The following is a 27975-nucleotide window of genomic DNA, read 5'->3' as shown; positions in this document are numbered from 1 at the left end:
ATTTTGAGGAAATCTGCCTAAGAAGTAAGCGGGCTCTATCTGAAGATGAAGTGAAAACAATGATGCCAGACTAGAACAGTACCCAGCATTGGGTGGCCAGAACAAAATATGTGACAGCCTTTTTACTTAACCCAGCTTTAGGAGATAAAGTTTGGAAGGCAGTCATGTCCAGTATAAGCTGCTTGAAGTTTTCCCCCGTATCACCTCACATCTAAGAGGCCCTAATGGAATGCATGACCGGGTAAAGAGTCTACAGACATGGTCCCCATGGGCGGTGACTCTGTGGCAATAAGGAAGGATCCATACCCCATTCTAAACAGGTCAAATTCCTACAGGGATCCGCCATGCTGAAGAGTAGCTTTCTAGAAGTCTGGGTCTAATATATCAGTTCCAATTGGAGACTCTAGCCAACCACAAGTGTACTTCCTATATGTCCACTTACTACATTTCTCCAAGTCTGTGCTTAGACTTTAAACATAATAGAAGTGGTTCCCCCACATATGTTACTAATTAAGTTTACTTCTCTGTGAAGATAAATTTTTCTGACAAAAGTTTGATGAGATCATAAGTCAATGGTTCAGTCATTCCTTCTTGTCAACACAGAAACAACTTAAATATTTTATTGCCCTTTACTGCTTTCAGAGAGTTTAAGCGGACATTACCTTTTTCAGTTCTCATGGACACAAATTGAAAACTGATGAAACTGGAGGTTCTACTCATCCTTCAACTCTCAGCTTAAACATTAATTATTTAGGGAGGCCTTTCTCAACATCTAGGCTGAGTTAAGTGTCACTGTCATGTTTACAAAATTCCTTACATCATAACGGTCATTATACTTTAGTATTAGTTATTCAAGAACTGCTTTCCATCTAGATTATGAGCCCTAAAAGGGCAAGGACTGTGTCTATCCTTTTTTCCTCTACATTTATAGTTCCTAGCACAATGCCTGACTGTACTTAGTATTAAAAATATTTGCTAAATAAATAATCATCCTGGAATTTACCACTGTTAAGATTTGGGCTTTTTAACAAAACACCCTGTGTATATTATAGTTGTGAAATATGTGACTATGTTACCTACTAAAACACAAAACTTTAAAAAAATTTAGTATTTTTTAAACTTCTCTTAATGTGTATGTAAATACATATTTTAGGTGCTATTTTATCATCTGTTCATCTCACTTAACATATTTAGATATATTTCCATGTCAACAAATGTAAACCTATATAATTTTAATGGATATATGGTATTCTATTGTGTGGTGGTACAATAAATAACACCATCCCTTCCTTATTGATGGACATTCTTGCAAAATCTGTTCTGGTACAATGTGTACTTTTCTAACACAAATTAGCTCATACACAACTAGTAAAAAAGATTAATTATGTGATTTTTTTTCCCCAGTATGTTAATGTTATCTTTTAAGTGATTAGGAGTAAACTTCCTCACAAAGAAAAAGCCTTAGCCCGCAGAAACGCCTTCCCTCAGAGCACTGCTTTAAGAACTGCTGTGCTGACTATAACACTAAACTATCTGGTGAAGCTGAGAGTGCAGGTGAAAGAGCTGCCAAGACATTTCCCCCAAGCTTAAAAATACTTTTTTGTTATTATTATAATTTTTTATTGAGGTATAGTTGATGTACAATATTATATAAATTTCAGGTACACAACATAGTGATTCACAATATTTAAAGGTTATATTCCATTTATAGTTACTATAAAATATTGGCTATACTTCCTGTGTGTACAACATATCCTTGTAGCTTATTTATTTTATACACAGTAGTCTGTACCTCTTAATCCCCTACCCTTATCTTGCCTCTCCTCCCTTCCTTCTCACCACTGGTAACCACTAGTTTGTTCTCTATATCTGTGAGTCTGTTTCTTCTTTTGTGATATTCACTAGTTTATTGTTTAGATTCCACATGTAAGTGATATGATACTTTTTTATTGAAAAAGCCAGATCAAATTTTTAATTTTAATGAAAAGTATCTATTGAAAATAAACACCCTCATATTTACCTTCAAGGAAGCACAAACCCAGGGTTCGTGGCTACACAACACTGAATGATACTGGGTGCCAGTGAAGATCTAAGGTGTTAGTATTTTTACTAGGATTGTTACTGTTTTGGGTATTGCTTTGTTTTCAAGGTTGCATGGGTTTTGATTCTTCTGTTCCAACTCTATTTCTTCTATAAGCCTAGTTCTAGCTTTTGACTTTTCCAGAAATTAATATACCAGGTTATTGTAAAAAAATACCTGCACTGCCCAATTATTTCTTTGGAATGTGTTCTTGGAAATGAAATTACAGGATCGAAGGGCATAAACATTTTTAAGGGTTTTGTTTTTTAGAAAAATACGTATTTCCAACTGCCATCTGAAAAGGCTACACCACTGTGATAGTTACTAGTGCTGTACATCAAGCAGTTCTTCTCTCCACTTTCTACACACACAGAAGGACCACCTTCTCGACACACAGAAGGACCACACTTTCTGGCCTGTCATGGCTGGGTGAAGCCATTTGACTAGTTCTAATCAGTGACTTGTGAAAGAAGTGACCTGTGTCATTTCTAAGCTGGAGCATTTAATTGTTAGTGTAAGACTTTCTAGGGTGGCACTGTCCAACAGAACTTTCTGTGATGATAAAAATGTTCTGTATCTGCATCATCCAATATGGTAGCCACTAACCACACGTAGCTACTGAGTACTTGAAATGTGCCTAAAGTGGCTGAGAAAATGAATTTTTAAAAACTTTAAATATTAATTAATTTAAACAGCCATACATAGCTAGTGGCTACTGTAGTGGACACTGCAGCTCTAGAGTTTTTTTTTACCTTCCACACAATGATGGCAGTATTCCATATAGTGGATGTCCTAGCAGCTTAGGTCCTAATGTGAGAATGACATGGAACACAGCCCTAATGGACATGTAGCTTGAATAATAAGCCTTGGTTTAAGGCACTGAGGTTTTTGAGGGTCTATGTTGCCACAGCAAAACTTATCTTAACCTGAATGATACACCAATTGCAACTTCCATGTAGTGTATGAGAGTATATTAATCTATACTGTTGCTCATACTAACATACAGAAATTTTTCAAAGAATTTTCAGTAGTCATGACTTTTTTTTAAAAAATGGTTTCTGGGGCTTCCCTGGTGGCGCAGTGGTTGAGAATCTGCCTGCCAATGCAGGGGACACGGGTTCGAGCCCTGGTCTGGGAAGATCCCACATGCCACGGAGCAACTGGGCCCGTGAGCCACAGTTACTGAGCCTGCGCGTCTGGAGCCTGTGCTCCGCAACAAGAGAGGCCGTGATGGTGAAAGGCCCACGCACCGCGATGAAGAGTGGCCCCCACTTGCCACAACTAGAGAAAGCCCTCGCACAGAAACGAAGACCCAACACAGCCATAAATAAATAAATAAATAAACAAACAAACAAATAAATAAATAAAGACCGTGAATTTCAAAAAAAAATTATTAAAAAAAAAAAATGGTTTCTACCTCTGGTGTCCTTCTTAAGCCCAACGTTAAGGAAATATTTACCAACAATTTTTTTCTGCTACTTTTTTTTTTTTTATCTTTGATCTACAGGGATTAGAGTGTGAGGATAGAAAACAACTTTCTCTAAAATGACCAGACACCATCATTTACTGACTCAACTACCTCTTTCTCACTAATACAAAAATGTCACCTTTATCATGTAACAAATTTTATATATTTGGGAACTATCTCTTGACTCTCATGTTAAAATTTTCTGCCTAGTTTGGCATGAGTATCACGGCTTTAATTACTATAGCTTTATAATACTTCACATCTGGTCAGGAAAATTCCTACTCAACACTCTTTCACAGAATTTTCCTGGCTGTGTTTGAACATGTATCCTCAAGGATAAACTTTACATCTCTTTGAAATGTTCTAAAATAACATAGATCATATTGGGATATTATAGAATTTATAGATTTTCTCATTCATTAATTTCTCCGTTCTTTTAGGGCTTCATTTTTTTTTCTGATTTCAGTTGAATACTCAATTTCATAAAGGTTAAATAATGAAAATGTTTTCCTTTGAGTATTTTTGACCATATAAAATAGGTTTTGATTCGTTCTTACATTCTCATTATTTTCTAAATAGCGTGTAACTGGAATTTCACTTCTTTTGGCCAAGAACTATATACAATTATATTAAATTCCTGAATTTTTGTTTCCAACTGTACTACCAATTTCTATATTTATAGCACTGAGGATAATGAATGTTAACCTTTAGTCTAGTTCTACTTTTTGTAATCTGAGATTTTCTTTTGTAACCTAACTAGTATATGGTCAATTTTGATAAATATTCTAATGCATAGAGATTGAACGTATTATTTACTCAGATCTTCTACATCTTAGTTTTGTCTATTAGATCTATTAAGGATTGAGAAAATTATGCTAAAAAATCTTATTTTTATTCTTTTTGACAATTTCTCCTTTTATTTGCTGAAGTTTCAACCTTGTACCAGTTATTTAGCCTAAGGGTTCATGCCAGTTCTGTCTTTATTAATGATTACAGACATCATTATAAAGTCAATCTATTTATCTTGGCTTTTTCCTTCAATTCAACTTGTAGACTTTAACTAGAAATTAAGATGTACATAAGTTCGAAACAGTATCATTAGCCTTCCCTCTACCTTATATTTATATAAAGAGGTAAATTTAAATATTACTTATTAAATAATATGTTGAAAGCAGAGGCTTTCTCTTTAAGGCTTTTGCCTTTTTGTTTTTGTTTCTCATCAAGAACATATCTTAAATTCCCTACAGTCTCTTCAGCAAGTGGTACTGGGGAAGCTGTACAGCTGCACCTTGTCACACCCGCTCACCATTCACAAAAATAAACTCAAAATGGCTTAAAGACTTAAACATAAGACAAGACACCATAAAACTCCTAAAAGAGATCATAGGCAAGACATTCTATGACATAAATCGTAGCAATGTTTTCTTAGGTCAGTCTCCCAAGGCAACAGAAATAAAAACAAAAATAAATGGGACCTAATCAAATGTACAAGCTTTTGTACAGCAAAGGAAACCATAAACAAAACAAAAAGACAACCTACAGAATGGGAGAAAATATTTGCAAACGATGTGAATGACAAGGGATTCCAAAATATACAAACAGCTCATACAACTCAACAACAATAAAACAAACAACTCAATAGAAAAATGGGCAGAGGACCTAAATAGACATTACTCCAAAGAAGAAATACAGATGGCCAATAGGTACATGAAAAGATGCTCAACATTGGTAATTATTAGAGAAGTGCAAATCAAAACTGCAATGAGGTACCACCTCACGCTGGTCAGAATGGCCATCATTAAAAAGTGTACAAATAAATGCTGGAGAGGGTGTGGAGAAAATGGAATCCTCCTACACTGTTGGTGGGAATGTAAGTTGGTGCAGCCACTGTGGAAAACAGTATGGTGGTTCCTCAGGAAACTAAAAATAGAATTACCATTAAGATCCAGCAATCCCACTTCTGGGCATATATCCAGACAAAACTATAATTCAAAAAGATACATGCACCCCTATGTTCAGAGCAGCACTATTCACAATAGCCAAGACATGGAAACAACCTAAATGTCCATCAACAGATGAATGGAAAAAGAAGATGTGGTACATATATACAGTGGAATACTACTCAGCCATGAAAAAGAATGAAATAATGTCATTTGCAGCAACATGGATGCAACTAGAGATTATCATACTAAGTAAGTCAGAAAGAGAAAGACAAATACCATATGATATCACTTATATGTGGAATCTAAAATGAGACAAATGAACCTATCTATGAAACAGAATCATGGACATAGAGAACAGACTGGTGGTTGCCAAGGGGGAGGGGCTTGGGGGAGGGATGGAGTGGGAGGTTGGGGTTAGCAGATGTAAGCTTTTATATAGAGGATGGATAAACAACAAGGTCCTGCTGTATAGCACAGGGAACTATATTCAATATCCTCTGATAAACCATAATGGAAAACAATATTCAAAGAAGGTATTTAAAAAAAAAGAAAGAAAGAACATATCTTAAATTCCCTGAGAAGATAATGGTCAGTATTCACAATAAAGAGAGAAGAATGAGGTGCGGTGGGCCAAGGGGCAAAAAGCAGAAGACAGGCATTAATTAGCACCCTTCTTTCCTACTCCCACTCCAGTTTCTTCTAGCAGTTTCCCAAATCTTGTCACTATGCTGATGCTAAATGAATTCCTTTACAAAACCTTATAAAAATTTTGTTTTCTATTCCCAGATCTTTTACCACTTAAAAATCCTAATCCAGGTTAGAAATAGTTCCCCACATTTCTTCAATTAAAATATATACTAATGAGAAACCAATAATTTATATTGTGTGTGTGGCAAGAAAGGGGGCTAGAGGCTGAGTAGAAGAGAGACATAAAAGAAGGGATTTTTTTTTTACTGTACGCTTTTTATTCATAGTTTTTGAATTTTGAAGAATGTGAACTTATTACCTTTTTAAATATGTAAAAATTAGAAATTTAAATACTGTATAAAAGCAATTTTAAAAATTAGAATTCTTGGGACTTCCCTGGTGGCGCAGTGGTTAGGAATCCGCCTGCCAACACAGGGGACATGGGTTCAAACCCTGCTCCGGGAAGATCCCACATGCCGCAGAGCAACTGAGCCCCTGTGCCACAACTACTGAAGCCCCCGCGCCTAGAGCCTGTGCTCCGCAACAAGAGAAGCCATCGCAATGAGAAGCCTGCACACAGCAACGAAGAGTAGCCCCTGCTCGCCACAACTAGAGAAAGCCCACATGCAGCAACAAAGACCGAACGCAGCCAAAATAAAATAGATAGCTAGTGGGAAGCAGCCGCATAGCACAGGGAGATCAGCTCGGTGCTTTGTGACCACCTAGAGGGGTGAGATAGGGAGGGTGGGTTGGTGGGAGGGAGGGAGATGCAAGAGGGAAGAGATATGGGAACATATGTATATGTATAAATTATTCACTTTGTTATAAAGCAGAAACTAACACACCATTGTAAAGCAATTATACTCCAATAAAGATGTTTAAAAAAAATAATAAATAAATAAATAAATAAATTTATTTTAAAAAAAAATTAGAATTCTACTTACCGGTCATATTTTCATCCAATGGTAGAGAGACTCCTACATCACAAATTTTAATTGTTTCAAAATCACCTTTAATAACAACATTTGAAGACTTTATATCTCCATGAAGCAGTTTCTTGTCTTGGTGCAAATACTAAAATAGTGGAAAATTTAACACATCTGAGCAAAAAATACAAACTAATTAAAAAAATATAACTCTCAAACAAAAATAACAACTTGAATGCCCTTCCTAACCTACAGGCTTATATCTGTCCATCATTTCAAATTATTCGAAGCTAGAGAAGGGACCATCCCAAGCTATCTTGGTCTGCTATACTGACCAGAAATCTGAAAGATTCTTTGGAAACTGATGTCTATTTATAGATAAGCTAACTTTTAATTTTCAAACCCACCTCACATACTTTTACATCAAAAATGCTACTGCAGATTTCAAAATATACTACAATTTTACTTGAGGCTAGTAATTTTTAGAAATAATTTTGTAATCTTCACAATGACACAGGGTTTCCTCAAATTGTTGAGATAATGCTACAAATAATTCACAAGCAGAAGATGAAGGAGTAATGTAATCTAAGACTATATTTTGTTTTACACATTAACTCTTTCTTAGAATTGACAAGTGATGATATTCATCCATAATCAAAAACGTCCTGCAAAACTGTTATTTTTTCATTCATCAGCATTTGGGCATCTACTGTGAGCTGGGCCTGAAAATGATGCAGAAACAATTCTTGGTATTTAACTTGGAACACTTACTGTGCTGAATTTAAATGTTGCTGACCATAAATTGAATATGCTCAAATATATTTATAATGTAATTTATTAATTCCATTATGCACATTTAAAATAATTATTTATTAAATAATTCAAATTATTAATTTAGTTCATCCTACCTATTTAAAATCAGTTTTTCTATACACATATTAAAATATATATTTAGAAATACTGCCTTTTTCCAGTTTCACATTTCATGAAACAACTTTATTTGAATTCTTAACATACAACTCTGACATCAGTATCATTACATAATCTGTTTTTTGAGTCACCCAACAATTTTCTGGAGCCATAATTACTTAAGTTATTTAGGATACAGAATTCTTTTTATCTCTTACTTATTTCTTACAGTATGTCTACTCAAAGGCACAATAATTTGTTTGCATAACATTGAGAGCACTTTTTTCACTTGACCTATAGATGTATATTCACCATGTCCAAAACTTAGTATCCCACAAAAAAATCTTTGAAAGGCTTGTTTATAGCAACAGAGGGTTAGAGTACACCCCCAGGAATAATGACTAAATTTGTTTTAAATATATTAGTCCATTTAACTAAATCTAACACGCAATCTCTATAAGCAAGACTTCCTGACTTGGGTTATTTAAGGCTATGTGAAGGTGTGAAGGCCTCTAACAATATTTTGCTGATCAAAATAAATAAACAGTGCACTCTTCAATGTGAAAGATTCTATAAAGACTTTAACTTAAAGCAACTCCCTCTTTGGGAAAAACATTCCACCTTGTAATTAGGTATATTAATATCTGTTCATCAACAGATGAATGGATAAAGAAGATGTGTACACACACACACACACACACACACACACACACAGTGGAATATTACTCAGCCATTAAAAAGAATGAAATAATGCCATTTGTAGCAACATGGATGGACCTAGAGATTATCATACTAGGTAAGTCAGAAAGAGAAAGACAAATACCATACAATTATCACTTATATGTGGAATCTAAAATATTACACAAATGAACTTATTTACAAAGCAGACACAGACTCACAAATATAGAGAGCAGACTTGTGGTTGCCAAGGGGCAGGCTGGGTAGGGGAGGGAAGGATTGGGAGTTTGGGATTAGCAGCTGCAAACTATTATATATAGGATGGATAAATAACAAGGTTCTACTGTATAGCACAGGGAACTATATTCAATATCCTATGATAAACCATAATGAAAAAGAATATGAAAAAGAATATATAAGTATAACTGAGTCACTTTGATGTACAGCAGAAATTAAACACAACATTTTAAATAATAAATAAAGTATTTCATTTCTTCAGGTCCCACAAAATTCATTTAAAATATAATAGCATGGGATTCCCCTGGTCGTCCAGTGGTGAAGAATCCGCCTTACAATGCAGGGGACGCAGGTTCAATCCCTGGTCAGGGAACTAAGATCTCACATGCTGCAGGGAAACTAGGTCAGCACGCCACAACTACTGAGCTCACGCCTCAACTAGAGAGCCTGCGTGCCACAACCTACAGAGCCCACGTGCCCTGGAGCCCACATGCCACAACTAGAGAAGAGAAAACCCGCATGCCACAACTAGAGAGAAGGCCACCCGCTGCAATGAAAGATCCCACATGCCTCAACAAAGATTTCGTGTGCCACAACTAAGACCCGACGCAGCCAAAATTAAATAAATAGATAATAAATAAATCTTAAAAAAAATATATAGATATAATAGCATAGTTACCTTTAACCCTCTTGCCATATTCAAAGCAACTTTTAAGATTATGGCTGCTGGAAAAGGATCTCGGCTATCTCTATTTCGTTCTTCTATTAAGTCATTCAGAGACTTTTCACCTCCGTATTCCATAGCAAGACAGAGACTACCATCGCTAGCTTTAGTGAAAGCACGGTAACCTTAAAGAAAACACGACATTTTCTTACTGGAATAGGGAAGAACAACAGTATTTAAGTTTTTTACAGTAATGTGACCGAATACAGATCCGGATTAACACTGTCAAATATAAAATGAAATAGCTATTATTTACAAAACTCATCTCATTCAGTAGATCTAATTTAAAATGCCTTCAGTGTTTGCCAGTAGTATCGCAAATTGAGGTATTTTTTAATACTCAATGCCTTCCTAAATATAATGGTTTCACCAGCCCTACTTACATTAAAAATGAAAATAAGGAAATTATGTAAATGAATATCATATTACATTCCTGAATTCTCCATAGTAGCAGCACCATAAATGACTATATGTACTCCCATGAAGTTTTAAATATATACTTAAGCATCTAAAAATACATACTAATTTTTTTTTTTTTGGCCAAGCCGCGCGGCTTGCAGGATTTTAGTTCCCCGACCAGGGATTGAACCGGTGCCCCCTGCAGTGGAAGCACAGGGTCCTAACCACTGGATCACCAGGGAATTCCCACTAATTTTTATTTTAGAATGTTCACATTAATTTGATTCTTGCCAAACTCCATCACTACCCTCTTCATTTTTATTAGTGAAACCAGTTAAGATATTATATAAACCATTTCTGGATAAACAGAATACTATACCAGATACTGTTACCAAATAAATCTAAACTTACCTATAATGTTTGGATGATTAAGGCTTTTCAAAATCTTAGCTTCATCAGTTAGTCTCTTTTGATACACACTCTGATAATCATCATTACATCTAGGATTAATCTTTTTCACAGCCCAAGGAGAATGAGACAAACCTCTTGGAGATCTTAAAAAATAATTAATCAAAAATGTACAGAAAGATTATATAATACTTTCAAATGACTAATAAGAACTTCCAAATTTTGAAAAGGACTTAATAATAATTTGTTGTTTTTTTTAAAAAAAATAGTTAAAATATTTTAGACTATCAACACTTCTGTTATACATCCTCTTTAATTGGGTACTTATATCTGATAAATTTATTGATTACGAGAGAAGTCTGATATCTATTACTGGAAGGGAAGGGTTAAAAAGAGAAAACTAAAAGGAAAAAGATGAAATGTTATAAATTTTAAACTTCAAAATTACTATAGTATTTTCTAATTTTTTCATTCAAGCATGTCAAACTACCAACTACTCAAAAAGCATTTAACTATATGTACTAAATATGAGTTACAGAATGTTAAAGTAATAAACACTAATGTCTAAGAAACAATCTAAAGAAGATATACATTTGGCTCATATATAACCGTGCAAAGAATAACAGACTGTTCTTCACCAACAAATATTGTGCCTCTAACAGACTTAGCAGTTCATCTTATATACCTCTCACCATATACATGTGTTTAGGGAGATAATAATAAACATAAAAATAAGAAAAAAATGTAAATTTCTATTTTCTAGGCAGATTCAGCTGTTTTAAGAATATTTAAGGTATAAATGTTTTGAGGCCTAAATAAACAAACAGGTAAAACGAAGTCAGGGAAAGGTTTGTTCACCTGGTAAGGTAGGCGTTTATGAGTATGGCAAATTACAAAGGACAAAGTGTATGCAGCATATGGGCACAATAGCTAGTCAAAGAGTCAAAAGTTAAAGATTAAAAGTTCAACCATAAGAAGGTAAAACAATAGATTGAACCAAGAGCCCATTTAGCTCTGTACTACCTCATGAGCACAGCTCTATGATTGCAGGACCTCTGTTTAGAATCAAAAAACGTGTATTCAAAGGATCACTAGATTTCTTAATTCATATATATCTATCATGCATAAGTTTATCTAAATTATTCTTAAACCTCCAGTTTTAGATAACAATAGCATTTCGGGATACCTCTTCCATCTCATTTTAATATGAAAAATATATTTTTCAAGTTTCAAGGGGTACCCCATAGCTCTCAATTATTTAGAATTCAGTGAGCAAGTCCATCTTCACCTTTTCCATAACATATCCTAACCTACAGAATGACAAGAAAGTATTTACAAAATCTGAATACAAATTCGCCAAGTTAAAAGTTGGTTCACTAAAATACTAATAAAACAAGCAAATTTCTGTTGAGACTGCACAAGGAAAACAACAAAAGGAGACACAAATAATATTGCAAACAAAAATGGGGACATATTCAGCAGAGATTTAAAAATATATAAGTGAATAAATACTAAAACTTTTAAGGCCAATATATTTAAAAGACAAAATGGACAAATTTGTTTAAAAAATCTAAGAAAATTGATAAAAGAAGAAATGTAATCAAGAGTTTAAAATTTTCCCTCAAGAAACACAAAACCTAGATAATTTTATAGGTGAGTTTACTAAATTTTAAAGGAACACATTATTCAATCCCATACAAACTGTTCCAGGGAATAGAATGAAAAGGGACTATGAGTCGAATATAACCTTAATAAAAAAATCAAACAGGGACAAGGAAAATCACAAGGAAAAAGGAAAGGAAAAGGAAAAATCACAAGCTAATTTCACTTGTATCAGAGATGCAAATATTCTAAACAAATACTAAAATGAATCCATCCATTTATTAAAAGATAATAATACATCACAACTATGTTGGGTTTTATCTAGCAATGCAAATTTGACAGTAAAAAATGTAGACTTCTGAATTAAAATGATAGCCTGAACATAAACATATAATTTTGATCCCTCTCAGGCACCTCTAAAATAAAAACAAAAGAATATTTTAAGACATACACCGACTGACAATGGATGGAAATAATGAAGAGGAGACAACAGCAACAAAGTCTCAGAAGCCTGAAAAGCAGTTGAAAGTTACTGACTTAACAGGCCCAATGAACTTCTTGAAAGTTGTTTTAAAAGCAGGTGCATTCCTAGATATGATCCTCGATTCTGTATCAGCAGGCAGTTGCCCATCCTCTATCCCCCAGCTTCTGAAGATGGAAGACTGGCTTTGAAAGGGGAAAAAGCAGAGGGTCTTTAGCCTAAGGTTGACTGACATAGTTGAGAATCTGTGAACCATACAGGAACAGAGTAATTCACGACCACATGCACCCTAAATGCTCAGTGAGTTTTCACACGTGTATATACCTGTGTTATCAACATCCAGATCAAGATATACAACATGTCTAGCATCCCCACAAGACTAAGGATGCCATCTTAAAAAGGAAAATTTTCAGATAATTAGTTAAAAACAAGATAGACAAAAATGAAAAACTCAATGGAAGTATCAGAAGATGAAGTTGGGGAAATCTCCCAGAAAATAGAACAAAAAGAGAAAGAGAAAATAGAAAAACAGACGAAAAAAATAAATAAAATAAAGGTAGATCAGAGATCAGTCCAGTAAATCCAACATCCAAATAATAGGAGTTCCAAGACAGAGAACAGAAAAACAGGGGTGATGGGACTTCCCTGGTGGTGCAGTGGTTAAGAATCCGCCTGCCGGTGCAGGGGATGCAGGTTCGAGCCCTGGTCTGGGAAGACCCCACATGCTGTGGAGCAACTGATCCCGTGGCCACAACTACTGAGCCTGCACTTTAGAGCCTGTGAGCCACAACTACTGAGCCTGCGCACCACATACTGAGCCCACATGCCACAACTACTGAAGCCCGCGAGCCTAGAGCCCATGCTCCACAACGAGAAGCCACCGCAATGAGAGGCCCGCGCACCGCAACGAAGAGTAGCCCCCGCTTGCCGCAACTAGAGAAAGCCTGCACGCAGCAAAGAAGACCCAATGCAGCCATTAATTAATTAATTAAAAAAAAAAGAAAAACGGGTAAAATGATCAGCAAAGTAATTTAAAAAAATAATTTCTCAAAAATTTAAGAACAGGAATTTTCAGTTTCCAAGAGGCCCACACCCATGCATGTCATTGTGAAATTACAGTGGGAGGAACAGATAACATAGAACAGGTACATAAAAAGAATCAGTAGTCAGAAGGGCTTCAGAATTCTCAACAGCAACACTTGAACAATGTCCTCAAAATTCTGGAGGAAAAGTACTTCTGAATGAGAATTATAACCCAGAAAATCAAAAAAGGCCATTCAAGTATGAGGGTAAAATGAGAACGTTTTTAGAAATGCAAATTCTCAAAAACGTATCTTCTGTGCATCTTTTCATGGGGCGCTACCAAATGTCCTCAACCAAAATGAGATGTAAACCAAGAAATACTAAGACATGAGATACAGAAAAACAGAGGATTCAGTTCACCAGAGAAGCAAAGGAAGTCTCTAGGCTACCTACCGGTAAAGGAAAATCCCAAGCTAACAGGGCCACCCTGAAGACTCGGAGGCTCAGGCAGGAACTGCTATTTTCAGTCACCTGAAGCTTCCTAATTAAGTCACATACAGTATAACTTTGTTAACAACACACTTCACTTTTTTAAAATATTTTTTAAAAGGGAGAAAAATGAGACTAGCCATGAACCTGTGAGAAATTTTTTCTTTCAAAATAACTTAGACAAGAGTTTTAGACATTAAAAAATGAAAGTTCACAAAACTTATAGCATACAAACACACAAAGGGGGTGTTTAAACTGCAAAAATGCTTCAAGAATACCCACTAATATATAACTGCTATGCTATTCTCAATTCATTAGCTTTTTATTACAGTATTTCTATTCGGAAACAATATAAACCTAGAGAAGCTAATGACGTGCTGGGTTGGACTAGTCAGGCTGATTCCGAGAACACATTAAGCAATACATAATGGCTTAATTGTTTGCCACTTAAACATGAAACTAGGTACAGAGTAATGAATAAAACAAACAACTTTTAATAAAATGTGTTTGTTGTCATGTGTAATATTATTAGCTATTAGCCCTTATTCTATTTCATTTTTCTTTTTTTTTTTTTTATTTCATTTTTCTTTTAATACGATTTTCCTACTTTCAAATCACATATCTGTCCTTCTTACTTAACAATGATGACATAAGAAATAAAAAAACTTTTACTTCTTTAGAAGAGAATATCTTGACAAGGCAACTCTCCAGATAGAAGGGATTAATAATCACTGATATCCCCCAACACTGGTATCACACAGGAACCCCTCTCCTCTGTCCTCTTCCCTTCTTAAACAAGCCAAGGAAAAATTACAAAGTAAATTACTTCTCCTTTAATAATCCATCAGGAGGAAGCTAGGAGAAAAGTATACCAGGCAGAGCTCTGGCAAAGTTATGAACATACCCCAAATCTAAATATTTGAATTTTCATATTCCTTTTTGTCTCCAAGTACAGTGGAACTATGGTTCCATGTAAAAACATTCATCTGAAATCTTATACTCACCTTTTCATGAGGTAGACATTTACCCCAGTACCAAAGCCAAGCTTCTGCATAAACGGAGAGGCAGGAATATTTATGCATGGAGTTAAACACGATGCTAAACGTCAGAAAGAGAAATAAAAGATAAAATTAGTATTTGAAAAGACCTCTACAAATGCATCCTAACATTCTCAATATATTATTCTTAAAGAGTATTAACTGGCAAAGTCTTGGAAAGCAATTTGACACTATCTATCCTAATTCTAAATGGATACCCTTTGACCAAGTCTACTTTTAGAGCTTGAACTGACAGTAACACTAAAGCAGCGGTCAGTAAACGGCCTGTTTTTGTATGGCCCACAAGCTAAGAATCGATTTTTACATTTTAAAAGCGTTGTTTAAAAATAGATAAAGAAGGTCTCTTGGCCAAATCCTTAGACTTCATGACTCTCTTCCAACATGGCCCAAGACAACTCTCCAAACAACACCATGGCAACGAAGTGTAGACACAGCTGCACCAAATTCACAGATCAACTGAAAATCCTCATCAATGCTTTCAACCAAAAAACTTATCCAGGTTATGCTACCAAACGAAGACTTGCCTTTAATAACACTGAAGAGTCTAGAATACAGATTTGGTTTCAGAATCGAAGAGCTAGGAACTGATTCCAGAAAAGATCAGAACCTGAGTAGGACTTAGAATCAAGCCAAGACCAAGATCACCCTGAAAGAAGATGCAAAGTAGAAAAGACAGACAGTGTCATATCAGCTACACTCCTCTCAATTACACACCCTCATCAAGGCATTTATGGACAACCGTTATCGTGGGATTGATTCCAGAGAGCAACTTGCTAAAGAAACCAGGGTTCTAGAGTCAAGAGTTCAATTCTGGTTTCAAAATCGAAGATCTAGATTCCATGTCCAGAAAAAAAGAGAAATTGAGGAGGCCTTAGAACAAAGACAAAACCAGGGACAAGATCTCTGAGTTGAGAAAATTCAAAGTATAGAAAGTAACTACACAGAATGGCACCAATCTCACTAGTGACTGTCTTATTTCTCTGAAGCCAGAACAGGGGAAACAGAGACAGATTCAGTGTACTTGATTGTCATCAGTCTGGACTCCAAATCTCTCTCTCTTCCTGGGAACATACCCTTCTAAACACACCTCCAGCTTCTCCAGGAGCTGAGCCTTTCGGAGACGGTAAACAGGACTTCAGGAAGCAGCGACAGATATAAGGCACCACGCAGCCCTACTGACTTAGCCTGGATCCAGAGTTCAGCAGATTTCGAGGACAATAAAATAAACTTTTTAATATCATTTTTCAGCCATCATAGTAATGATTGATTCAGGCAAAAATCATAAAAAAAAAGAAGAATATAACAACAGGGTTCCTATGTGGCCCACAAAGCCTAAACTATTTACTATCATATATGCATGCATATACATGTGAATATCGGGATGTGCTTTTGTGGTTGCAAAAAGACAAAAAAGCCTAAGTATTCATCATTAGAGTCATAATTATAGTATATCTATATTACAGAGTATTATACAGTCATTAAAAAAGATGAGATAGAGGAGTCCTACTTTTGCTAATGAACAATTAACTGCTCCTGGAATTGCCATCTTGCCATGAACAACTAGAAAGTTTGACAAGATATAATAGTTTTCAGATACTTGACAATTGGCAGAGCAGGACTATAAACTCTGAGAGAAGAGAAACAAATGAGGTGAGTCCTATCATTGACCTAACTTACTGCTTAAAGGCAGTTTCCAGGCTGTAGTGCAAAGAAACACAGCGGAGGCCTTGTCAAATTGAGGAGATGGAGATTAGAGGTCAACAAGATTTAAGTAGCTAGAATTTGTGGAATAGAGAACTAAAGAGGGAGCCAAAAAGTGGGAGAAAAAGCTCCAGAGATCTGAAAAGAGGTCTCTCTTTGAGCGTTTGGCTAAGTACTTACCTGCACATACAATGGACAGAACCCCCAAAAGCTGAGGAAAGCACCAAACGCAAACAATAGGTTAAACAATTACCAGAGATTACACAGGTCTAGGAATAGTTCAATTACCATCAGCCAGAGCATGGTAACTCTCACAGAGTATTGAGTAAAGTCCTCTAAAGAGTCACACTTACTGGTACAGCTACATTTTAGCCCATGGAAAAAGTTTAGAACAAAGCTTACAAGCAAGCCTCAAAAGAAACAAGCTAATGTGCAGGTAACCTAACTGGACCATAACAAAACCACACACCCCTCAAAGGAATAACAAAATCCAGCACTCAACAATATTAAATGTCCAGCAGCCATAAAAAATTACCAGGCATGAAAGAAGCAAGAAAATATGGCCCATCCCAGGAGAAAAATAAACCAATAGAAACATACCACAAAATGGCAGTGATGTAGAATTAGCAGATAAGAACCTTAAGATATAATCTCCAAAATATGCTCAATAATGTAAAGGAAAATGTGAGCATAACAAGGAAAGAAAAAGATGTAAAATAAGATCCAAATGGAACTTCAAGGAATGAAAAATACAATGAATAAGAACACCACCTTAGAGAAGCATTAGAAAAAGTAACTAAATTTTAAGACGAAGCAACAGAAACTACCAAAAATGAAGCACTGAGAAAAAGATTAGGAAAAAAATTTAAAAATCATCTGTGAGCTATGGGACAAGAGCAAAATAGTAGGTTTAAATCCAACCATACAGAATTACATTAAATGTAAATGGTCTGAACAGTGTTGTCCAATAGAACTTTCTGTCTTGATGAAAATGTTCTATATCTGTGTTGTCCAGGAAGGGAGCCACTAGTCACATGTGGTTACTGAGCACTTGAAATGTGGCTAGTAAAACTGAGGAACTAAATTTGTAATTTAATTTTATTTCATTTGAACCTAAATTTAAATTGCCACATGTTGCTAGTGCCTAAACATTCCAATTAAAGACAGAAGTTGTCAGAATGGATAAAAACAAAACAACACATAACTACATGCTGTCTATAATAAACTCACTTTAAATATAAAGATATAAATATGTTAAAAGTAAAAGGTTGGAAAACATATACCATCAAAACACTAATCAAAATAAAACTGGGTGGCTCTATTGATACCACATAAAGTGGACTATGAACAGAGAGTACAACAATAACCATCCTAAATGTATATGGTACCTAATAACAAGTTTCAAAATACGTAAAGCAACAACTGATAGGATTGAAAAAAAGACAAATCCACAATTGTAGTTGGAGACACTCCTCTCTCAGTAATAGAATATGTAAACAGAAAAATCAGTAAGGGTACAGAAGATTTGAACAAAACAACATAAACAAGTCAACCGGCTTGACCTAATTGACACTTATGGAACACTGCACCCAACAACAGCAGAAAATATCTTTTCAAGGGCATGAAACGTTCACCAAGATAGATAAACCTCTAGTCAGACTGATCAAGAAAGAAAATGTAAAATACCAGTACCAGAAATGAAAAAAGAGATAGCACTACAAATCCTACCAACATTAGAAGGGTAATAAGAGTATATCACAAATAACTTAATGCCAATAACTTTGACAACTTAGAATAGACAAACTCCTTGAAAAAACACTAACAAAGCTTACATAGGAAGAAATAGATAACCTGTATAGCCCTACATCTATTAACTGTGAAGTCACAGTTAAAATCTTTCAACTAAGAAAACTCCAGGCCCACATGTTTTTCCTGGTAAATTCTACCAGTTAAGAAATACTGTCGTTTCTACAAATACTCTTCAAGAAAAAGAAGGAAACACTTCCCATCTTACGTTATGAATATAAAATACCCTGATACCAAAACTAGACAGACACTCCATACAGTCAATATCTCTCATGAACATAGAAAATATTAGCAAATTGAATCAAGCAATACATAAAATACATTATGGCCAAATTGGCTTTACCTCAGGAATGAAAGGTTGGTTTGAGATTTAAAAATTAACATAATTTACCACATGAACAGTTTAAAAAGGAAAACTTTATCTTAACAGATACTGAAAAAGCACTTGACAAAGTTCAATACCCATTCATGATAATAACCAGGAATAAAAGGAAAATTCCTCAACCTGATTAAGGGCATCTGGGAGAAACCTACATCTAACATGATACTTCATTAGGAACAAGGCAAGTATGTCTTCTCATACCTCTTTATTCAAAAATATACTGGAGCCAGTGCCGTTAAGGAAAGAAAAGAGAAATAAAGTAACACAGACCAGGAAAAAAAAGTAAAACTGCCTTTATTCATCTACATTAACAACTATGTACAATATCCTAAGCAATCTACAAAAAAGCTAATAGAATAAGTGAGTTTAGTATGGTTGCAGGACACAAAGTCAATATACAAAAATCTATATACTTAGAGCACAAAACATTTTCTCCTATGTTATCTTCTAGAAATTTTATAATTTTGGCCATTTTTGCATATGATGTGAGCTAAGGGTTGATTTGCATATGGATATCCAATTGTTTTTATTTATTGAAAAGATTACCCTTTGTCCATTGAATTGCCTTGGAAAATACCTTTCCATGTATGAGAGGCAGAAAGGTAAAGTAGTTCCTTAATGGTCCAAGTTAAGTTGGTTCTTCACCAGGGAGAACCTACAAATCTGTTAGAATGTCAATAAAATTAACTCATAGATGACCAAACTCTGGCCTATAAAAGAAGTCTTATTTCTTAAGATCAACATTATAAAGACGACTTATGCTAAAATTGTTCATGTGTGATAGATAGTAATTAAAGGATCAAACTATAATAATACCAAGACATTTCTGATAGCAATAACAAAGAAGAAAGGTTTATGTCTTACCAGATTTCTTTTTTTCAGATAATCTGCTTGGTGTCTTGAAATTACTGGTTTCTTCCATTGTAATAATCACTCAAGGTCCTATGATGAAAATAAAGAGAAAGTTACACTGCAGTTATAAAGAATACATCTTTCATTCATGAAGAAAAAATTCCTGTAATACTATCACTCATTTACATAAAATTTGAGAACTGAAAAAGACCATGACAAATATTTAGTCTGATTTTATTTACAATGAGAAAACTGAAACCCAGAGAAGTACAATTACATACCCAAGGTCATGCTATTACTGATAGTGAGTTTTTTGTTTTAGTTAAAAAAATAATATATGCACACGGTTAAAAAAAAAAAATCACCTAGTACCCTCCCACACTTCCCGGGGGTAGTTATTAACAGGTCTTTTATATCCTTTTAAGAGATTGTCTATGTAAGCCGCATTATTCATAATAGCCAAAAAGAGGAGACAGAAACAGCTATCAGATGATGAACGGATAAACAAAATGTGGTATACAATACACACAACAGAATATTATTCAACAGAGTACATAGTCTAATATGGAATATTATTCAGTCATAAAAAGGGATGTAGTACTAATATACACTACAACATGAAAGAAACTTGAAAACATTATGCTAAGTGAAAGAAGCCAGACACAAGAGGCCACATATATGATTGCTGTTATACAAAATGTCCAGAAAAGGCAACTCCATAGACAGAAGATAAATTAGTAGTTGCTATGGGCTGAGGGGAAGAGAGAATGTGGAGTGACTGCTAGTAGATGTGTGCTTTCTTTTTTGGGGTGACGAAAATGTTCTAAAATTAGGTAGTGGTTTAATATATTCAATTCTATTCCAAAAACCACTGAACTGTATACTTTCAAAGAGTGAATTTTATGATATGTGAATTGTATCTTAATAAGCTATTATTTTAAAATTGTTTTTGAAAATAAAGTGTACATACTGCATACACAAGCAAGTTAATCCAAGCTTTTTATTTCTTCTGTAACATATTTCTTAAAAAAATCTTTTTTATTAAAAAATTTAAATTCATTTTTCTTTTTAAAAAAAGTTAGGTTCCATATTAGATTTACTATAAAGCAAACTGTTCCTACATGTCTATAAGCTTGTTTGGATTGTCTGTAAAAAACTGGGAGGCAGAGAGAACATTTGCTTAAATGTTGCACAGAGCCCTTAATATCCCTTAATAGATAGCATCTTTAAAAACTCTGTGCTAATAAAAAAAAAAAATCGCACAAAGGCCCTGCTTTGTCTATTAATATGAAGCCTATTCATTTTTTAAAATGTAGCTACAATCACCACTGTCTTCAGATTTGCCTGAATTTAGAACACCAACAATCCCCTTTTCATGCCAAATATACTAATTTAATCAAGTGACGTCCAACTAAAAGGAAGGAACAAGTTTTTCTGGAACAAGTTTCACATCTTTGGGAAAGGATAAACTATTTTTAACAGAGTGGGTTCAGGAGGTATTTCTACCTTGGAAATAATTTCCCCCGTGAGATTCTGATTCCCCTTTTTGCATCTCCATCTTTCCTCACAGGAAGTTGTGAGGGAGCATCTCAATGAGTTTCTAAGACTTCTCTCTACCTGTGGGAAGCTAATCTTCATTCATTCAGTCAACTTATACTTATGTAGCATGTACCATGCACCAGGTACTGTTCTAGATACTGGAGACACAGCAGAGAACATGACTCAAACAAACAGTAAGATAAATATATAAGATGATGATATATAGTCAGGGGAAACATACACCAAGTGAAGGAAGACAAAAGGGCTTGAAATCTGTGTTAGGGTAGTCAAGGGAGGTCTCTTTGAGGAGGTGTCATTTGAAGGAAGTGAGGGAGCTAGCCCAAGCAAATACCTAGGGGAAGTCTGCCGGACAGAGGAAGTAATGAACCCAAAGGTCCTGAGGCAGAAATGTTCAAGGAAAAGCTAAGTGGGCAGAGCTGGCAAGAGGGAGAAGGAAATGAAGTCAAAGTTTGGGAATGGAGGATGGCAGATCAAGTACAGCATCGTGGCCATAACATCTCTGGCTTTTATTTAGAGAGCTTTAGTCACAATAAGGATTTCAGCTTTTAGTGAGAAACGGGAAGCTATTAGAGGGTTTTGAGCAGAGGAGGTGAAGTGATATATTCCATCTTATGTTTCACCAGGATCACTATGGCTTGTGTTTATTAACTGAAGAGAACAAGGGCAGAGGCAATCGGACCAATAAGATGGCTATTTCAATAATCAGGAGAGATAATGGTGTCTTGGATCACGATAGTTAGCAGTAGAGATGGTGAGAAACAGTTGGGTTCTGGCTGTTCTGAATCTGGAACCAGTAGGATTTCCTAATGTTTGGTTTGTTGTTAGGAATGAGAGAAAAGTCAAAGATAGCTCCAGGTTTTCAGACTGAGCAACTGAAAGAACAGAGGTGCCACTACTGAGATCAGAAAACCAATTCTGAATGCCTGAGTCTGACGTCCAAGTAGAAATGTGAAACACACAGCTGGATATCAGTCTGGAATCCAAGCTGAAGATGTGTATTTGTGGGATATCAGCATGTATATGGTATTAAAGCCAAGAGACTGGATAAAATCACCTAGGAAGTACGTATAGATAGAAAACTGAGAGCTCTGAGGAATCTCAACTTGAGAAATGAAAAACAAACAAAGTAGCCTGAGAAGGGGCCAGAAAAGCAGGATGCAAATAAGGCCGGCAAGAATGGTATCCTAGGGGCTTCCCTGGTGGCGCAGTGGTTGAGAATCTGCCTGCCAATGCAGGGGACATGGGTTCGAGCCCTGGTCTGGGAAGATCCCACATGCCACGGAGCGACTGGGCCCGTGAGCCACAATTACTGAGCCTGCGCGTCTGGAGCCTGTGCTCCGCAACAAGAGAGGCCACGATGGTGAGAGGCCCGCGCACCGCGATGAAGAGTGGTCCCCGCTTGCCACAACTAGAGAAAGCCCTCGCACAGAAACGAAGACCCAACACAGTCATTAATTAATTAATTAATTAAAAAGAACGTGAATTTCTAAAAAAAAAAAGAGTTAAAAAATAATTAAAAAAAAAAAAAGAATGGTATCCTGGAAATCTTACTGCCTTCTATGTCTCATTGCCTTTCCCCCCTCAGCATAAGGCAGATTTGATATTGAGATAGACTGGGACCTCGGATCTTTTACCGGAGTGCTTGCACTTGCACCTGGGGCAATTATGACCAATAAGATACCAAAAGGCCACAAACCAACGGCCACTTCTGAGGTGCCAAGAGCAAAAGCGGGGTACTGTGCATGATCCCTGCACACAGCACCGCCAAGGTGGTGGGCAGACCACCTAAGCCACTACTCGGGCTTGACCCACCAATCCACCCCTTCCCTCACCCTATTTAAGGACCCAGCCCACCCTCCTCAGGGAGCAAGCAAGGGCACCTGTTACTTGTTTTTGCTCCCTCATGCTACACCATGAGTCCCAATAAAGCCTTGTCTGAATTCCTTATCTGGCCTCTTATCAATTTCTATTGATAAAAGAGTTCAAGGACCCGAGTTGGTAACAATAGTTAGAAGCAGCATGAGTGTTAAAAATAAAACCTCCCTTCAATTAAAAACACCTAAGTTGGACTTCCCTGGTGGTGCAGTGGTTAAGAATCCGCCTGCCAAGGCAGGGGACACGGGTTCGAGCCCTGGTCTGGGAAGATCCCACATGCTGCAGAGCAACTAAGCTCGTGAGCCACAACTACTGAGCCTGCGCTCTAGAGCCCGCGAGACACAACTACTGAAGCCCGTGTGCCGCAACTACTGAAGCCTGTGCGCCTAGAGCCCATGCTCCGCAACAAGCGAAGCCACCGCAAGAGTAGTCCCCGCTCGCCGCAACTAGAGAGAGCCTGCACGCTGGAATGAAGACCCAACGCAGCCAAAAATAAAATAAATAAATAATTAAAAAAAATTTTAAAAACCTAAGTTTAAACAGAAGCCTTTTAACATTTCATTACATTCTAGGACACTCTAGGACTCAGTCCCACCTTCCACTCCAACCTACTTGCACCTAAATATATCCTATCCATTCCACAGATGTCTGAGGCAACTTTCTTCACTACTACACAGTTTAGGCCTTACTCTACTGATAAATGGCTTCTGGCCACTGGCCCTAACTCTGTTTCAGATTCTGTATATATTGTATGTACACATTATATATATATATATACATTAACTGCTAAATTACCATACTAATCTAAATCAAAAAGTTCTTAGGAAGCATAAAATTATAAACATTTTAGATGATACATTAGAAATGAGAGTAATACAACTGTTAGCAGAATTTCATAGTTTGTCGAACACCTAGGGTATTTTTAAAAAGTCAGGTACTGTTTGAGAAGCAATACTAAAAAGTGGACAGCAAGCTGGGACTTCCCTGGTGGCGCAGTGGTTAAGAATCCGCCTGCCAATGCAGGGGACACGGGTTCGAGCCCTGGTCCAGGAAGATCCCACATGCTGCTGAGCAATTAAGCCTGTGCACCACAACTAGTGAGCCTGGGCTCTAGAGCCGCGAGCCACAACCACTGAGCCCACGTGCCACAACTACTGAAGCCCGCGCACCTAGAGCCCGTGATCCACAACAAGAGAAGCCACCCAATGAGAAGCCCCCGCACCACAACAAAGAGTAGCCCCCGCTCGCCGCAACTAGAGAAAGCCCACGTGCAGCAACGAAGACCCAATGCAGCCATAAATAAATACATAAATAAATATATAATTTAAAAAAAAGTGGACAGCAAGCTAATCAACAGGTCTACTGGATCAGATGTCAGTAACTTTTGGACCTAGGACTAAACAAATACTGGATACTACTGGCAAAGCTAAAGTATAGCTAGGCAGCAGAAAAAGGAGGGGGGAAAAATAAAGAACGGGAGAAAAAGTAAAGATAACTGAGAAAAGAGAAACAAAATAGACGAAAAAAGTAGAATGAAAAAGAACGAGGAAGTTCTGATCACATTATTTCTAAGGTCCTTTACACCTGACACCCTCAGCAGGATTCCCGGAGGTAAAGACACCCACTGTTCATCACCGGACCCAGGAGCTTACAGACGCAGGCTGTTAAAATCCTTCTTCCACCCGCTCCGGGGCTCACGGTATCCCTTTGTAAAACAATGGCAGCTTGCTAGAGCAGGGCTTCCCATATCTGTCTAACCACCGTCTTTTCCTACGGAGTTTCCATACGAAGTACAACTGTCAAGCTCTGATTCGAGAAAAGGGCAATTTCTTTCTTGAAATCCCCACCTAACCCCATGATGCAGATGCGCACTCGGGTCGCCAAAATGATTCCTAAGATAATTCCCAGTTCAACGCCATATTCCCAACGTCTTCCACCTGCCTTCCAGGCCCCCAGCTGTCAGGAAAGCAAACGCAGAGGCCTCGGCTCGGGGTGGGGCGACCCCCGGCCAGGCCCACGCGCGGAAAGGACCCGCAAAAGCTCCCCTTACCGGAGCCGCGCGGTGGGACGACGAGATGTCCAGGCCAAGGCTGTCTTGAAAATTGGTCCCGAGTGGCCCCCGACAACAAGCCGCGACCGCCTGCACGTCCCACCTGCCAACACAAACAGTCAGCAACTGTCGTTGCGATGGGAACCCGCCCGGCTTTCAAAAGCGCGCGCACCGCCCTTACGTCTGCCGAGAACTACGGGGTGGCGCGAAGGACACACCAAGCCGCATTCGCCGTTACTTTTTTTTTTGCTCTTTGCATTTTGCTTAGCGATCCCTTTTACTACCTAATTGGGATGATCTGAAGCCAAATTAAAGGAAGAGAAGCGGAGCAAAGGACAAACTGATTTTTACAGTCACTGTCAGCCCTTCAGACGGACAACTCTAGTTAAAAAGAAAACATATGCCTGTATTTAGGATGAACTTCTTCCCCAGTTACGAACACTGCGCCCAGAATGTGTAATGGTTATTACATGCATTTTTATTACAGATTTATTTGGCCTCTAAACACTGTACCTAAAAACTGATTAGCCTCGAGTAGCAATCATTTTTGGCTGAGACGAAAAATAGATATTCAGAAATTTTGCTAACTCTTATAATCACATTCATTTCACAACAAATATTTAGAGAGCACCTACTATATGCCAGGTGTGTATTGAATGCCCACTGTAGAGGATATACTATAGTAGTCACTAAAAGAGACACACAAGACGATTAAGTCACAGAAACCCCTCCTGCTCAGGAGGAGCTTAGAATCTATGCGGTGGGGGAATGGGGGAAGGGTGGGTAAGTACCCTAAGAAAGAAACACACACACAACACAACACAATACAAAACAGACTATGATGTAGGTTACTATGATCGTAAACCACATTTTTATTTCAAATGAGGAAACTATGGCACAGAGAGGTTAAGTAATTTGCCTAAAGTCACATAGCTAATGAATGGTTGAGCCAGGACTTGAACCCATGTTAAACTTGGACTTCCTCTTTAACAAATGTGTTCAAAATGTCTTCCGTCTTACACACACATACACATCCCTCCACCTCCAGGGCCTTCCCATTTTTGGCCCCCTCTCCTAAGCAGAGATGGTCTCATTGCACCTTCCCTCTATTCTCATTCTAATTTTTTTTTTGCGGAGGCATAGTATAGACCTCATCGTCTTTTTTTAAAAAATACCTATAATTTTTTATGCTTTTTATTAAGTTCTACATTTTTACAAGCCCTCTGTTTTCTATTCTTACGGCTAATAAAGTCCTGCCTAAAGCCAGAGGCTTAGAGCTTCTTAATTAACCGCTGCCTGTGCAAAGTAACTCTAGGGAGATGAGGATATTGACACAGGTGTAAGATGAGGCAGAAAATATTCACAGGAATGAAGGCCCTTGGGTAAAGGCTTATAACCATCCTGTTCTCCATCTTGTAACTACAAAAGTACCTCCAGAGATTATCTGAAGAAACATCTGAACTTCACAAGCTTAATGTTATTGCCTATGAAATGCAACCACTAATCTCAAAATCTTGCACACCAGTCAGTTGTCATGGGAAACAGCTTCCAACCTGAACGGCTTATTTCTCCCAGTGAGTAAATAGCCTGGATTCCTTGGCTTAGGCAAAAGAGACCCAAACTCTGTATTTGACTCTTGGCTGGTTATGCTCAAAGGAACATCTGCATCCTCACCTTTTTATGGCATAAACTCCAACTTCTGCTCCATTCAGGGCCTCCCCTTTTGAGCCTAGTTTAAAGGAGAAAAAAAAAGGATATTAACTTTTTTTCCCTCTTTTCTACTGCTGATACATTTCAATTCTCTTTGAGGCCATATGGATGCTGGTGATTGGTTAGAATGGTGGGAACGTTTAGGGAAGAGGAAGAAAAAAGTGAAAATTTCAAAATTTCATCTTGTTACCTCTGTCTGTCCAACAAGTCAACGTGTGCCTAGGGTGCTGCTCTGGGATCCTGAAGCCACTGGGTCCACAGCTGAGGCCACCTGAGTGGCCCCCCCCAACCATGGTGCGTCCCTTCTGGGTCCCAGTTTTGGTGAATGGCTCCTCCATCTATCCCCACATCCTGAGCCAAGAGCTTCCCTTTCCCTTAACCCATCCAAGTTCTGACAACTCTTCCTTGTGCATCTCTTAAATCTCTTTCCTCCTCCCCATTCCACCTTCCTCCGCCTTGGACTATAAATTCTCATTTCTCTCCACTGATGACCCCAACAGCCTCCTAATTTGCGCCCCCTGAGTCCGGTCACTCCTTTCCTCCAGTTGATTTCCACATTGCTTCCTGGTTAATCTTCCTGAAATGTAGATTTGGAAATCCTTCAGGGCTCCTCATTAACTTCAGGGTGAAAAACAACTCCTCTTAGCATCTGGCTCTGAATGTCTCTAGCCTGGGTTCCTCCAGCTCTGAATCTGGTCTCCAGTTATACTGAGTTAAGGTAGTTCCCGGAACATGCATGTTTTCTCGTGTCTCCAGCACAAGCCCATGAATTCCTCTCTGCCAGGAAAGCCCTTCCCCTCTTCCTGGCTGGATCAGTATCTCCTCATCCTTCAGCTCTTAGCTCAGGAGCTGCCTGTCCCAGTCTACGTGATTCCTCCTCCAAGCTCTCAGAATGCCTTCCGACTTTCCCTGTCCCAGCACATAACC

The 27975-nt window shown here is 37.3% G+C and overlaps 1 protein-coding gene and 1 pseudogene across 2 annotated transcripts in view; one reads left to right on the top strand and one right to left on the bottom strand.

Annotated features, from left to right (window-relative positions):
• PBK (PDZ binding kinase) overlaps positions 1 to 25541 on the bottom strand; it is a 30861-nt gene extending 5320 nt beyond the window's left edge. Inside the window, exons 1-6 of the mRNA XM_082402884.1 lie at positions 25339 to 25541; positions 19866 to 19943; positions 15059 to 15152; positions 10463 to 10605; positions 9608 to 9777; positions 7123 to 7252 (exon numbers count right to left, since the gene is read on the bottom strand). Coding sequence (XP_082259010.1) covers positions 7123 to 7252; positions 9608 to 9777; positions 10463 to 10605; positions 15059 to 15152; positions 19866 to 19923 — 595 coding nt within the window. The 5' untranslated portion in view covers positions 19924 to 19943; positions 25339 to 25541. The remainder of the gene's footprint in view (positions 1 to 7122; positions 7253 to 9607; positions 9778 to 10462; positions 10606 to 15058; positions 15153 to 19865; positions 19944 to 25338) is intronic.
• On the top strand, positions 15160 to 17242 carry LOC309633693 (double homeobox protein A-like; annotated as a pseudogene). Its single transcript has one exon. The product of its transcript is annotated as a double homeobox protein A-like (transcript).
• Positions 25542 to 27975: the final 2434 nt, after the last annotated feature.

Source organism: Balaenoptera borealis (genome assembly GCF_965194805.1).
Source record: "Balaenoptera borealis genome assembly, chromosome: 8".
In the NCBI taxonomy this organism is placed as follows: domain Eukaryota; kingdom Metazoa; phylum Chordata; class Mammalia; order Artiodactyla; family Balaenopteridae; genus Balaenoptera; species Balaenoptera borealis.
This window is presented reverse-complemented; position numbering and strand designations above follow the sequence as displayed.